Consider the following 13,913-nt stretch of genomic DNA (forward strand, 5'->3'; position numbering starts at 1 on the left):
CTGGAACTGAAAACAGATAAAGTATTAGATTTTTCCCCAGACTTACTGGCACAGAGTCTCTAGGAGGTAAAAATATGAGGTTCTGCATTTTACTAAGATTTTCAAATGATTCTGAATATAAACCAGGTTTAGAAACCACCTTTCAAGAAGATTGACTGTGGCAGTGTGCATCTTTCCACAAGACCCCTGTGAACTTGTCTGGTGCAAAGGACACACATTCATCAGCGGAGAGTATCTGGAATCCAGCGAAAGTTCAGTGTTAAGAATTAGATGCCTGCCCTTTACAATATGTCACATCATGTTTTGTTTTGTTTTGTTTTTAAGATTTGTTTATTTATTTGAGAGAGAGAGAGTGCACACAAGCAGGGGGAAGGGCAGAGGGAAAGGGAGAGAGAGAATACTCAAGCAGACTCCCTGCTGAGCATGGAGCCTGATGCAGGACTCCGTCCCACAACCCTGAGATCATGACCTCAGCCAAAATCAAGAGTCAGCCACTTAACCAACTGAACCACCCAGGTGCCCCACATCATGTTTTATTATTTTAATTCAATTAGCCAACTTATAGTACATCATTAGTTTTTGATATAATGTTCAATGATTTTTTTATCTTTTTTTTTTAAATTTTATTTATTTATTTGAGAGAGAGAGAATGAGAGACAGAGAGTATGAGAGGGAAGAGGGCAGAGGGAGAAGCAGACCCCCTGCTGAGCAGGGAGCCCGATGTGGGACTCGATCCCGGGACTCTAGGATCATGACCTGAGCCGAAGGCAGTCGCTTAACCAACTGAGCCACCCAGGCGCCCTAATGTTCAATGATTCTTTAGTTGCATATAACAGCCAGTGCTCACCACATCATGTTCTAAATGTATTTATAGCTTGTAGAAGTAAAACTTTTTGTGAATAAAATTAATAAATTTATTATTTAAAAATATCTATTCAAGACCATAGAACAGAATGTCTAAAACAATAATCTTTTTAAAATAATGTAATAAGTGGGATGTTACTTTGGAAAGAGTGAGAAATACAGGATTCAATTACAGAGGGCTCAGCAATTCCATTTGTTTTTTACACTCCCCCCACCAAATTACTTTGTTCTTAACCCATTAAAGTGTATGATTTAAATGACATATGAAAGTGTCATGAGGAGGAGAATGACAATGACAAACCGTGTCGGTGAAGGCAACAGGTTGGAACTAGCCAGTCTATGATTAAAGGAATTGGAGAAGGCCTATAGAAGGTAAAGAGCTCATTTTCATTAATTTTACAATAAGCTCATTTTGTTCTTCACTTTAATGTCTATTATCTAATAATTACCTGCATATGTGAATAAATATTGGCTTGAATTAATGGGTTATTTGTCATCCTGACACACAGTTGGCATAGTATAAGTAGTTACACAGCTACATACTGTTTAAAAATGCTTTCACATTAATTATGTCATTTGATAAAATAATCCTGTGCAGTAAAATTAATTAAAGTACCCATTTTACAGAAAATCTCATTGAGATTAAAGGATTAAATGATGTTGAAATGACTGCCAGTATGCAGATGATTGGGGATTCACACAAGACTATCTTGTGACTTCAGGCTATATTTTTTCAGTTTATGGCACATCGCGGAAGATGCAGCTGAAAAATTAAATGCTTTATCTGTTCTACTCATTTTTAGACATTCGATCTCCTTGTCCTTTAAAAGTCAGTGGTATTTTTAAATGGAAAGACTTGACGTATGTCTGTAATCACATTTTCTCAATTTAATGATCATTTTATGGGAGTATTACTTGCTAGTAGTATTGAGGCTCAGTTACTCCCATACTCAATACTACTAGCAAGTAATACTTCATATTTTTTTAAAGATTTTATTTATTTGTTTGTTTGTTTGTTTGTTTAACAGAGAGAGAGAGCACAAGCAGGTGGAGCAGCAGAGGGAGAGGGTGAGGGAGAAGCAGACTCCCTACTGAGCAGGGAGCCCAACAATGTGGGGCTCGATCCCAGGACCCTGGATCATGACCTGAGCCAAAGGCAGACGCTTAACCATCTGAGCCACCCAGGTGCCCCATTTCATATTTTTTAAGTCATCTCTAAAAACTGCATTTTCATCAAATCAATGTAAATACCCACAGTCACCTCCAGGTCATGCTCTCATAATCTAATGCTTGGTTGTCTCTTAAGATGTGATTCCCTCGATCTCGGACTTGTAGACGCCGAGCTGCTCTGCAAGTCGCCGTGCCGCGTGGAAGCCGGAGCCGCACCTCCCGCATGGCCCCTCCGGCCAGCCGGGCACCTCGGATGAGAGCGGCCCCTAGACCAGCGCCGGCAGTGGCCCCACCAGCTGCTGTCGGCTCGGCAGCCAGGTCTCAATGGCCCAGATGGCAACCCGGCAGCCAGGTCTCAATGGCCCAGATGGCAACCACTGCAGCTGGCGTGGCTGTGGGGCACACCAGAGGTCATGCCATCACTGGGGGCTTCAGTGGAGGAGGCAATGCTGAGCCTTCAAGGCCTGACATCACTTACCAGGAGCCTCAGGGAACCCGGCCAGCACACCAGCAGCAGCAGCAGTTGGCCCAGGCCACTCCGAGATGAAACAGTTTCTGGAGTGTGCCCAGAACCAGGGTGACCTGAAGCTTTGTGAAGGTTTCAGCGAGGTGCTGAAACAGTGCAGACTTGCAAATGGATTAGGCTAATCAAGAAGTTCAAATTGAAGATATGGAAAATCATCTCTCATAACCAAGTTGATTTAGCATAAAAATATAATTGAAGGTGAATCTATAAGGTGTAAAACCACCAGTTAAGCTTCTCCTTCATCACTAAATACAGCTTTCTTTGGAATTGGAATGAAAAATGTTGTTCTCACTGTATAGAAGTTCATTGAGGTGGTTTGAATTTGGGGTTGGGCAGATGTTTGTGTGCCTCCTTAAATCACCTTTTGTGATGTTCTCATTTGTGAATTAATTGGAATAAAGTGATTTTCTCCCCCCCAAAATGTGATTCTCTCCCCAAAATTAATTTAAATTAAATCACAATTATTAAAATTTTCATTTTCAAAATATTCCCCCCAAACTTCCACAAACAATAAAAGTAAAGAAGGCCTACACTGAAAGTTGAAAGAATATTCTTTTTTAAAAAAAAAAAGATTTTATTTATTTATTCATGAGAGAGCTGCACCTCTCATTTATTTATTTATTATTTATTTATTCATGAGAGAGGCAGAGGCAGAGGGAGAAGCAGGCTCCCCACGGAGCAGGGAGCCTGATGTGGGACTCGATCCCAGGACCCTGGGATCATGACCTGAGTCGAAGGCAGACGCTTAACTGTCTGAGCCACCCAGGTGCCCTGAAAGAATATTCTTAATGAAAATCTGCAGAAGACAAAAATCAAAACCTAATGGCAAATAGAAGAATCAAGGGAAGGGCTAGGGATAAATAAATGGTTAGCATTTATTCTTGTTCCCCTTGAAGTTCCATGAGTAACTGGAAATAGAAAATACTGCCCAGAACCTCAATAAATCAGTGGTGTTCACAAAGACAGGCTATTAACCTAATAACAATGAGTATTTTGTATCAATAATTAAAACAATAAGTTAAGAGATAGCTCATTAAGTTTGAACCTAGCAATATTAAGCTGGTTCATCACTTGGAGCCTGGACTGAAACTGAAAATAACATTGATCATACAAAAACAAATAAGAATACAGGAACAAAAACAATTTAAAAAAAGGAAATGTAATGAAGACATGTATCTTTTTGTATAGAAAATAAACAAATGAACTTTCCAGTTACCAGTTGTCAGCATATTTGGAATGTGGGTGGACTTAAAATAATCTACTGGCTACATAAATATTATCTAAAACCTATATATTGATTCAAAAGTAAAGATAATAATGGCAAGTAAATACACAAATATAGCATATAACTATCTTGTACTGAATATTCAATCAACTGCTTCCAGAAGAGAATCATATACACCTCATATCAACATCAACTTTTCCAGAAATACAATAAATAAACAAGTCAGGACTAACTAAAAAACTTTAAGTATGAACTTATTGAATGGAATATTATACAACCACAATAAAGGATGAGATCATGTCATTTGTGACAACATGGATGGACATAGAGGGTATTATGCTAAGAGAAATAAGTCAGATTGAGAAAGACAAATACCATATGATTTCTTTCATGTGTGGATCCTGAAAAACAAAACAAATGAATAAAAAAATCAAAAAGCAGAATCAGATCCACAAATACAGAGAATGAGCTAATAGTTGCCAGAGGGAAGGGAGGTGAGGGGATGAGCAAAATGGGTGAAGGAGGGTGGGAGATATGGGTTTCCAGTTATGCAATGAATGTCACGAGAATCAAAGGAACAGAGAATACTCCCCACTTGCCCTTTTACCAGAGTGAGGACTTTTTTATTGTCAACTTATCCCAAAAAAATTTAAGGGAGCTTAAAAATAAAGATACAAACAACATACAACCACAAGAGGGAGAGGGTGAGGGAATATAATCAATGTTATTGTAATAACGTTGCATTGTGACAGATGGTAGCTACACTTGTGGTGAGCAATAGAATAATATATAGAGAAGTTGACTCACTACATTACACACCTGAAACTAATATAACATTGTATATCAACTATACTCAAGTTTTAATTTTTTTTTAAAAAAGAACTTGTTGAGAATGAGAAAATAAAAATGCAATTAAAAATTTTAAAAGACCTTGGAGACTGGTCAACCCTCCTGAGGAATCAGCAACTGGCAGAACAAAAGTAAATTGTTATTTTCATTCCTGAAACACACACAGAACTGTACTGCTGGGACAACTAACAATAAGGAAGGTGTTGTTGAACTTCACTGTCTCACCTCCTGGCTCAACCAGAGCAGATGGACCCTATTTAAATGTAGCACCACAGGCAGAAGACTGACAGATACATCTTAGAGTGTCTTTGTTTCCACTAAGAAGTGGGCCAAATAGATCAGCATAAATTATTAACTGAAAGACTTGTCTGAGATGTTGCAACATGGAGTAGAGTGATAGGTAGAGCCCCAGAGACAGAACTCACCATCCAGCTGCCTTACCAATACTAATGTCCCTTCTCCTCTTTTGGTCTTTCTCCATTCAATACCCAGGTAGGGAAATAATAGGATCCTGGCTATAGTCCCTCAGCTCTACAGTTGAAGACATCATTCTTAATTTGCAAATGAAGAAAATAACCACCTTAAGAGCATGTGTTTTGCATTATTTTATCATCTTCTCCAACTAGAACATCTGACCCTAACAAAGGCAGGACTAGCACCCACATTCCTGGTGCATTCCTTCTTATTTATAGTGTGTCCCAAAAGTTTCAGATCAAGGTGAGTGAATAATCCTCAAAAACTATAAAGTTTTCTCAAAAGCTAGAAGCAATGAATAAAAGATATCTGACTTATTGGAGTTAAATATAGCAACTTTTGTTTAAAAAAAAATGCCCTTTTTGCATCGGCAGATAGAATGCTTGCAGACAAACATGTGACTCACATTTTGTGATAGTATAAGTCAACTTATAATCTTCAACTTTTATTTTTCCTCTACCTGGGTTTCCTCCCTTTTTTATTTCATTGTATGTTGTTTGTATCTTTATTTTTAAGCTCCCTTAAATTCTTTTGGAACAAGTTGACAATAAAAAAGTCCTCACTCTGGTAAAAGGGCAAGTGGGGAGTATTCTCTTAGGAGGTACTGCCAGTCTGTACTCTCCAGAAGAGTTGAGAAATACACTCAAAGTGCTAATGTCAGCACAGAGAAGCAAGGGCTTCTCACCTACTACCCAGGGCTCCAGACCAAAGAAGAAATCATCTGCAGTCCGGGCCAGCTGGTTAATCAGTATCTGAGCTTCAGTCAGGAGTTTTGGTGAAAACCCAGCAAACAGATTATGGCATGCCCTCCCCCCCCCCCCCCCCGCCCCATTACTGGACTGAGACTGATAAAAACGCTTCTGACAGCCTAGGAAATATAGATCCAGGGCCTACATTTGATCTATTTCACTATTTTAACAAATAACTACACTGAAGAGAGTATCTGTTTGCATTGGTATAATATCCAAATAATGTTAATGATTCAAGGTTCATACCTAATAGAACTAACTCAGTTATGGAATTAAATCTGGTTATCTTAACTAGCAAACAAAGGCTTGAAACCATTCATATTTTAGCACTTCAGTCAGATTTGGTGCAAAATTATTTTTACATTCAATCCAACATTGGCTATTTAATATCAGAAAAACAACTTGGTCTGATACATTAAATTAATATTAATTTCACTTTTATTTTTATGGATTTTTAATATTTAATTTATAAATGCATTTTAGTTAACACATAAAAAAGAATAAGATATCTAGTTTTACATTTGTAAATATACAAAATTATAAAGTTTACAGATCAGCACTAGGAATCTGAGAAATTTTTCCTATAAAAGAAAAAGAACTCATTCTTAAAAGTTAGTTGCATTCTAATTAGAGGCCTTTAGAGGCCAAAATGTCTTCAAGAATCAAAGAAATTGTATTCTAAACTTGGAAATGAAGCTACTGTAATAGATAGTGAAGGAGAGATCTATAATGCCAGCCATAAACAAAGTATGTTTATGGGACCCCACCTACTCAGTATCAGCATATAGGTGAGTGTGTGAGTGTGTGAGTGTGTGTGAGTGTGTGTAGAACTGTTATGTGTTTTAACCACAGAGAATATGCAAGTGCCTATAATTCGCTATTTAATGTGAGCAAGCAAACAAGTACATTTTCAAAATACAAAAAAATTCATCAAGATAAAAGTAGAAAACAAACTGAGGTCACCATTCCCACCATCTCAGACCATGCTGTTTAATTTCAAGAGTTAGTTTTCTTCACTTCAAAATGGTAATAATATTAATACCTACTTCATAGAGTTGTGAGGGTAATAAACTCACACACAAATAAGCACAGTGCTAAGGGAGATTAGTCTTCTACTTGTTATCAAATTGACAGGAAATCAAAATATTTGCTTAAATAAAATGTGAGGAGATCAAGTACTTATCAACAGTTGATTACTATGTTCTGGAAGAAAAGTAGACGTGTAGACAATATAGAGCAAAACATTTCCAAAGCATTTTAATTGAATATTGGGATATGTTGGGTCATTTCATCACCAGGGATTCCAGTTCCCTAATTTATGTTTCCAAAACATGCACTAATAAGCAAATCTGGACCAAGTAGAAGAGGCAACCCAGCTTTTTTTATCCTTAGTAAGTTATCTGTGCTGCATTTACAGAGTACTTGACACACATAACAAACCAAAAAGTCAGTAAGTACATGAGGAATAGCATGTTCTCGCAGCTTGGTCAGAGCCAATTTATCTGTGGGTCTCCATGATAATAGGCTGAGAAAAATGGCATGAAATAAACTCAAGCCTTGGATCTTGCTACTCATGGAATTAAAGCACAACAATAGTAATTTTAACTAGTGTAGTGATAGCTATTCATTAAGTTTTATTCTAATCATTAAGTAGAATTCTTTTAACTTTCTAATTAAAATAGGTCCTATAAGGAAGGGGAGCTAAACTAAAAAGTCACATTTTAATTATAGGAGTCAAAGAAAACTTCATAAAAGGTAATAGAAATGGTGTCATATTAGCAAGATAAGGTACATAATTTACCCGAAGTCACCTATTTTTATAGGAACGTGGTTTTAGAAAGAATATGACACAAACCAAAATGTCAATAATATTTGGTTTAAAAGGACAGAAGCTCTCAACTCCCCAGTGATTACTGTCTTTCCTTCAACGAAGAACAGCTCTTCAATGCCAGAGTAAGGGAAGGGTATTATTGCAAATACCAGGAAATTTAGATGGACTCATTTTCCATTAATAACAACATGTAAATTGAAGAAGAGAGTGACCACCACCTTAATCATCCAAGTCCAATTGTTTGTCTAAATAGCTTACGTCCATACCCCATCCCCAAGGGAATTAGACCAGGGTTCCATGCACAGTTGCCTAATTGGACATTTTGTCCCCACCCCCATTCAGACATCCCTCCTGCTTAAAGGCCTGAAAGCATGATCATAAACAGACTGAGGTAGGGGCACTGGACCAGGAGTCAGCAGGCCTGGATTCTTCTCTCTGCTCTGCCAAGGGAACTTAACATTCCCTGGGCCTCAGTATCTTCACCTGGAGAATGACATAGTTGAACTTAGCTGATCTGCAAGGTAGAACAGTGGACACTTCCCCGTGTTTAAAATATGTGAAAAGCAGATTTGATATCAAAAAAATCGGAGGGGGAGATGAACCATGAGAGACTATGGACTCTGAGAAACAAAATGAGGGTTCTAGAGGGGAGGGCGGTGGGGGGATGGGTTAGCCTGGTGATGGGTATTAAAGAGGGCACGTATTGAATGGAGCACTGGGTGTTATATGCAAACAATGAATCATGGAACACTACATCAAAAACTAATTTTGTAATTTATGGTGATTAACATAACATAATAATAAAAAAACAACTAATGATGTAATGTATGGTGATTAACATAACATAAAAAAAAAAAAAGAAGCCTCCATAAAACTCCAAAAGGATGGGGTTTGGAGAGCTTCCAAGCTGGTGAACACATGGAGGTGTTGGGTGAGTGGTGTACCTAGAGAGAGCATGTGCATGGAGGCACTGTGCCCCTTCCCATGTACCTTGCCCTATGTATTCATCATCTGGCTGTTCATCGGTATCCTTTATAATATCCTTTATAATAAACTGGTAAGCATAAGTAAATGTTTCTCTAAAAAAAAAAAGATACTGTTTTAAAGAAAACTAAATATAATCAATATGAATTTGTCTTGATTTACGAAATAAAATGTATTTTAAATGTCAAAAAATGTATTTTTACAGCACCATTTTAAGACACTAAAATTGGGTACCTACCTGTTGGGGGCGTCACTTGACTTGAGGTATTAAAACAAGAATGTATAGTCATCTGTCTGAAGAGCATTTACTATTGTAGTTGTTTGACTCCAAATAGATAACAGAATTTAGTTAATAAGTGTAAACAATGTTTCCCCATATTTGAAAAAAACCTCAAAATCAAATATTTCCCTAATATTAAGTCAGACTTTCTTACCTATCAGGTTACTAAAGTACTGAATAAGGAAAGTGCACTTCTAAAATTTGGGCACACGAGAAAAGTTTCTACATGATAGTTGCACCGCTGCCCAATTTTTCTATAACTTTTCTATGAAATATTAATAAAGATTTCCAATGTGCAGGGGAGGAGGAAGACTGGGATATGCAATTTTAAAACTGCTTTCAAACTAAGGCAGTGTTAATTATTTTAGAAGTAATAATTTTCTTATATATATTTTCAAGCTTCACATCTCAGTCGTTTTAACTCCTTTTACTCTAATTCCCGGATACATTCTCTCTCCCTCTCTCCTTGCCCATCCCCAGCCTTTCCAAACCACCCCCGCCCCCGCACTCCTACGCCTTTCCACCTCTTTTCCAGACCACACCTCCACTTCCTGCGCCCCTACCTGTCGGCGCTGAGCGCTGTGAGAGTGAACACGGAAACCCCCACGGAGGTGAGCTGGATGACCGGGATCAGCTTGCAGCCCACCTTCCCGAACATCCACTCGTCAAAGAAGTAGCGCAAGGCATCCACCGGGACGCAGGTGAGCAGCAGGAGCAAGTCCCCAGCGGCTAGGTTAGAGATGAAGATGTTGGGGACGCTCCTCATGGCGCTGTTGGTGATGAAGATCTTCACCAGCATGATGTTGCCCAGCAAGCCCACCGTGATGATGAGCAGGTAGAGGGACGCGATCGCGCAGCGGATCGCGAACTTGGCGCTGGTCCCGTCCGAGGCGGGCAGGAAGTCCCTCTCCGACACCCCGGGAACGAAGCCGCTTGGATTCTCGTCCGCGGTCTGGGAGAGGTTGCAAAGAGACTTGGGGGGCATGTTCTCCTTCCCAAAAGAGTCCACTGGAGTTTTCATGCGCCCGGGTGCCCTGAAAAGTGCAACACACACTGGGGCTCAATCCATTTCCCTGTCCCAGGCACAAGTGCACTGCCTGGGGCGAGCTAGTCACACCGCCGCGTCCCAAAGAGGGAGTCTGTCCACGCTCCTCCTATGCTTCACTTCTGGAAGGGGCACATTGGCGCCCGCTGCCTCCAAATTTAAAAAAAAAAAAAGGCAAAGCAGTTGCGTCTTTGTTCTAATCCTCAGTGGTTTGTTTTCCCTTGTAGCTAGCGGAGAACAGTCCTTTTGTGAACAAAGATTTATCCCTCCGGAATTAATAAAAGTACCTGCCCCACAGTTCGCGGGGAGGGGAGGAGGTCATCCTGCCGCTGACCAGCGAACCGCAGCTGAAACCTTGGGCGGGCACTTTGCTCTTTCCACAGCTTTGCTCTTGTTTCTGCAGTTCCTGCTGGCATGTGCGGAATTGGGGGGGATCTGAGTCCTCTCTCTCACTCTGCGCCCCTACACAGTTCCATCCTCACCCGCCTCCGAGCGGGAGGAGCTCCAGACAGTTTTGGAACCTCCGAATTCAGGGGCTGGGCTGGCAAGGCCCTGACACTGGAAAACAATTTAGGAAAGAGAAAGTGACAAGGATGGAGCAAATGAATGGAATTCCCTCCCCATTCTTCTTCCTTGACCCAATTTTTTTCACCCCAAATAGGGAAACTCTTTCCAAAAGCTGGCGTATGAGCTTTAAACATATTTTATTGAACTAGAGTATGCACACCGTACACAATTCTTAAATGTACAGCTTAATCTAACCACCATTCAGAGCCTACAATCTACCCACTATCCCTTGAAGTGACCACTATTTATTCTGCCTTTTTTTTTTAAAGATTTATTTATTTATTTGAGAGAGCGAGAATGAGAGAGAGAGAGAGAGAGTACATGAGAGGGGGGAGGGTTAGAGGGAGAAGCAGGCTCCTCACTGAGCAGGGAGCCCAATGCAGGACTCGATCCAGGGACTCCAGGATCATGACCTGAGCCAAAGGCAGTCACTTAACCAACTGAGCCACCCAGGCGCCCCTATTCTGCCTTTTATCATCTGAGATTAGTTTGCTGCTTTTGAGCGTCTTATAATTGGAACCATAAAGTATTTAATCTTGTGTCCAGTTTCTTTCACTCAACATTATGTCTGTGAAACCCACTTGTGATTTTGTGTGTACCATTTTTCATTGCCACAGAGTATTCTAGTATAAACATACCACTGTATTTATCAGTTCTAATGTTGACGTTTGGATTCTTTATAGTTTTAGCTAATTTGGACAATGCTTCCATAAATATTCTTTGCCTGTCTTCTGATGCACATTTGAATCCCAGGTGTAGATTTTTTAGATCACAATGATTGAATATGTTCAACTTTAGTAGAAATGGGGAATTTTCCAAAGTGAATTCCAACTTTTTTTCTTTTGGAAACTTGCTGGACAATATCTACTAAGGCTGAACATATGATTGCCTATGACTGAGCAATGCTACCCCTAAATATACACTCAATACATATAGAATGCACGATTTTTTTAGTTTCAGCTGTACAAGAGAGTGATTCAGCAATTCCATACATAACTCAATGCTCATCATAAGTGTACTCTTTAATCCCCATCACCTGATAACACTATTTTAAATAGGATGTTCCCCAAACCAAAACAACTTTCCAAATTAACACCATCTGATTTTAATGTAAACTTCTCAGAAGTGGCACAGTTCTGAAGTTAGCCAAATAACACTCTTCATTAGAAATGACATTAGGATGGTTCTTGTTTACTAAAGAATAAAATTGTGTGATAAAAAGAAAATTAGTCAAGAACTACTTACAATGATCTAGACATAAGCTGATGAAATGTGCCAACCCATTTCTAAAATGTAAGCAATTTTTAAATATTTCTGGCCAATAACAGCATTTAAACATCACAGTTTCATTAGACAAGATAAACATTTGCACTGTAGTCAATTTTATGTTTTCTAACTTGATTACAAATCCTTATCATATTCTTCTTGGATCTCATTACTTAATTTGTTATTAGGTTAAGGTTGGCTAAATAAAATAAGTTTGAATATACGTATATAAATCACTTTTATATATCATATATATCAAGGCAATTAATATTACATATAAGTTGAGAATGTCTCTAGGAATTTTATCTTCAAAGTTATTATTTACATTTTATCTTTTAACATCCAATCTTATTATGCAAAATAAATTAACTACCAAAGCAATCTCCTATATTATGAAATCTCTCACTTTCAAACTGCAACTATCCCATTCTAACCTTTTTTATGTGAAAACATATTGTAGTCTAGATTGCTGTACAAATATCTGTATTCTCCTGTGACGATGTCTGATGATGCTAAGCATTTAGATGAGAAAAATGTTTAGTCTAAAAACTGGATTAATAAATATGCAATTGTTGGCATTGTAGAAATGAAGCATCTAGATTATTGAATTTTTGCATTTTAAGTGAATCCATATGTATTTACTTGAAGTCTTAGGTTCATGAGATTGGAGAGTGTAATGAATGCTTTAATAATAATAACCTTACTGATATTTTATTAAAATATTATAAAATTATTATAATTATGTATGTACCATTTAGACATATCATCATATTACATATAGGTGCATGGGTATTGTCTCATTTGTATAGAATCAGTATACATCAGAATAAACATCTACCAAATGGGCAATTTTTTTTATTATAGTCTATGTTCTATACATCACATTAAGTTCCTTAGAGTCATATCTAATTTAATGTTTGTACATCTTCTATGAGATACATATTTGAGTCTTAATTTTGCATATGAGATGATCAAAACTCATAGAGGTAAGGTAACTTCCTTAATTTCCTAAAGACTTTAGTAAAACTGTATTTTGAAGTTTATTATATTTGACTTCAAAGTCCACTGTATCTCATTGTTCCAAGAGAATAAAATTGCATGAAAAAATGTGATTTCTATATAATTGAAGGACACATTTTAATACTGAAGTATTCAATGTTTATAAAATATATATTATACATTTCATTGCCCTAAACTGAACAAAATCTATTCAGAAGTATATATAAACATTCTTTGTTGTTTAAAATTCATGAAATAAGCTGGAAATCACAACCAAAAAAAAAAAAAAGAAAAAAAGAAAAAAAAATCAGTCAATGGAAACTAAACCAATAATTATACACATGACACAATAAATAGATAAAGATATTAAAAATGTAACTAAACCTTATACATGTGTTTGAGAAGGAAGAAGAAAACATTAGCATTAACATAGAGAAATGGTGAATATAAAAAGACATATTCAATTTCTACAGAGGAAAAAACAATGTGATGGGAAATAAATTTTATAGGATTAAGAGCATATCAAACACTGCAGAAGAGATCAGTGAATTTGAAATATAGTAATAGAAATTATCCAAATTAAAATACTGAGAGAAAAAAACTTGAAAAAAAAAAAAACAGTGTATTAGTGCACTGTGGGAAGCATTCAGTGACCTAATCTTTCTGTAATTAGGTCCCTGAAGGACAGGAGAGAAAGAAAAAATCAAAATAGTGACCCAGTGTTTTTTCAAATTTGATAAAAGCAAATCCCAGGCAGAAGAAACATGAAGAAAATTCTACCAAGAAGAAAAACTGGAGGCTTTCCCACTAAGATTGGGAACAAAGAAAGGATGATCTCTTTCACCACTTTTATTCCACATTGTACTGGAAGTCTTAGCAATGCAATAGGACAAGAAAAGGAAATGAAAGTTATACTGATTAGGAAGGAGGAAATAAAACTGTCATTGTTCAAAAATGGCATGATTATGTAGACAACCCAAAAAATTCAACAAAAAAACTCCTGCAACTAAAAAGCAATTTTAGCAAGGTTGCAGGATACAAGGTTAATATATAAAAGTCAATTGCTTTTTTATATACCAGCAGT

At 37.6% G+C, this 13,913-nt stretch overlaps 1 protein-coding gene and 1 pseudogene across 1 annotated transcript in view; one reads left to right on the forward strand and one right to left on the reverse strand.

Moving 5' to 3' along the window:
- NMBR (neuromedin B receptor) overlaps nt 1-13,913 on the reverse strand; it is a 57,295-nt gene that overhangs the window by 9,776 nt on the left and 33,606 nt on the right. Inside the window, exon 2 of the mRNA XM_045865639.2 lies at nt 9,516-10,555. Within this exon, the coding sequence (XP_045721595.1) occupies nt 9,516-9,973 (458 nt within the window). The 5' untranslated portion in view covers nt 9,974-10,555. The remainder of the gene's footprint in view (nt 1-9,515; nt 10,556-13,913) is intronic.
- Nucleotides 1,157-2,777, forward strand: LOC123837129 (coiled-coil-helix-coiled-coil-helix domain-containing protein 2-like; annotated as a pseudogene).

The sequence above is a fragment of the Mirounga angustirostris genome, unplaced genomic scaffold (assembly GCF_029215605.1).
Source record: "Mirounga angustirostris isolate CCGP_5_RB_7025 unplaced genomic scaffold, mMirAng1.0.hap1 SCAF_8, whole genome shotgun sequence".
Classification (NCBI taxonomy): Eukaryota; Metazoa; Chordata; class Mammalia; order Carnivora; family Phocidae; genus Mirounga; species Mirounga angustirostris.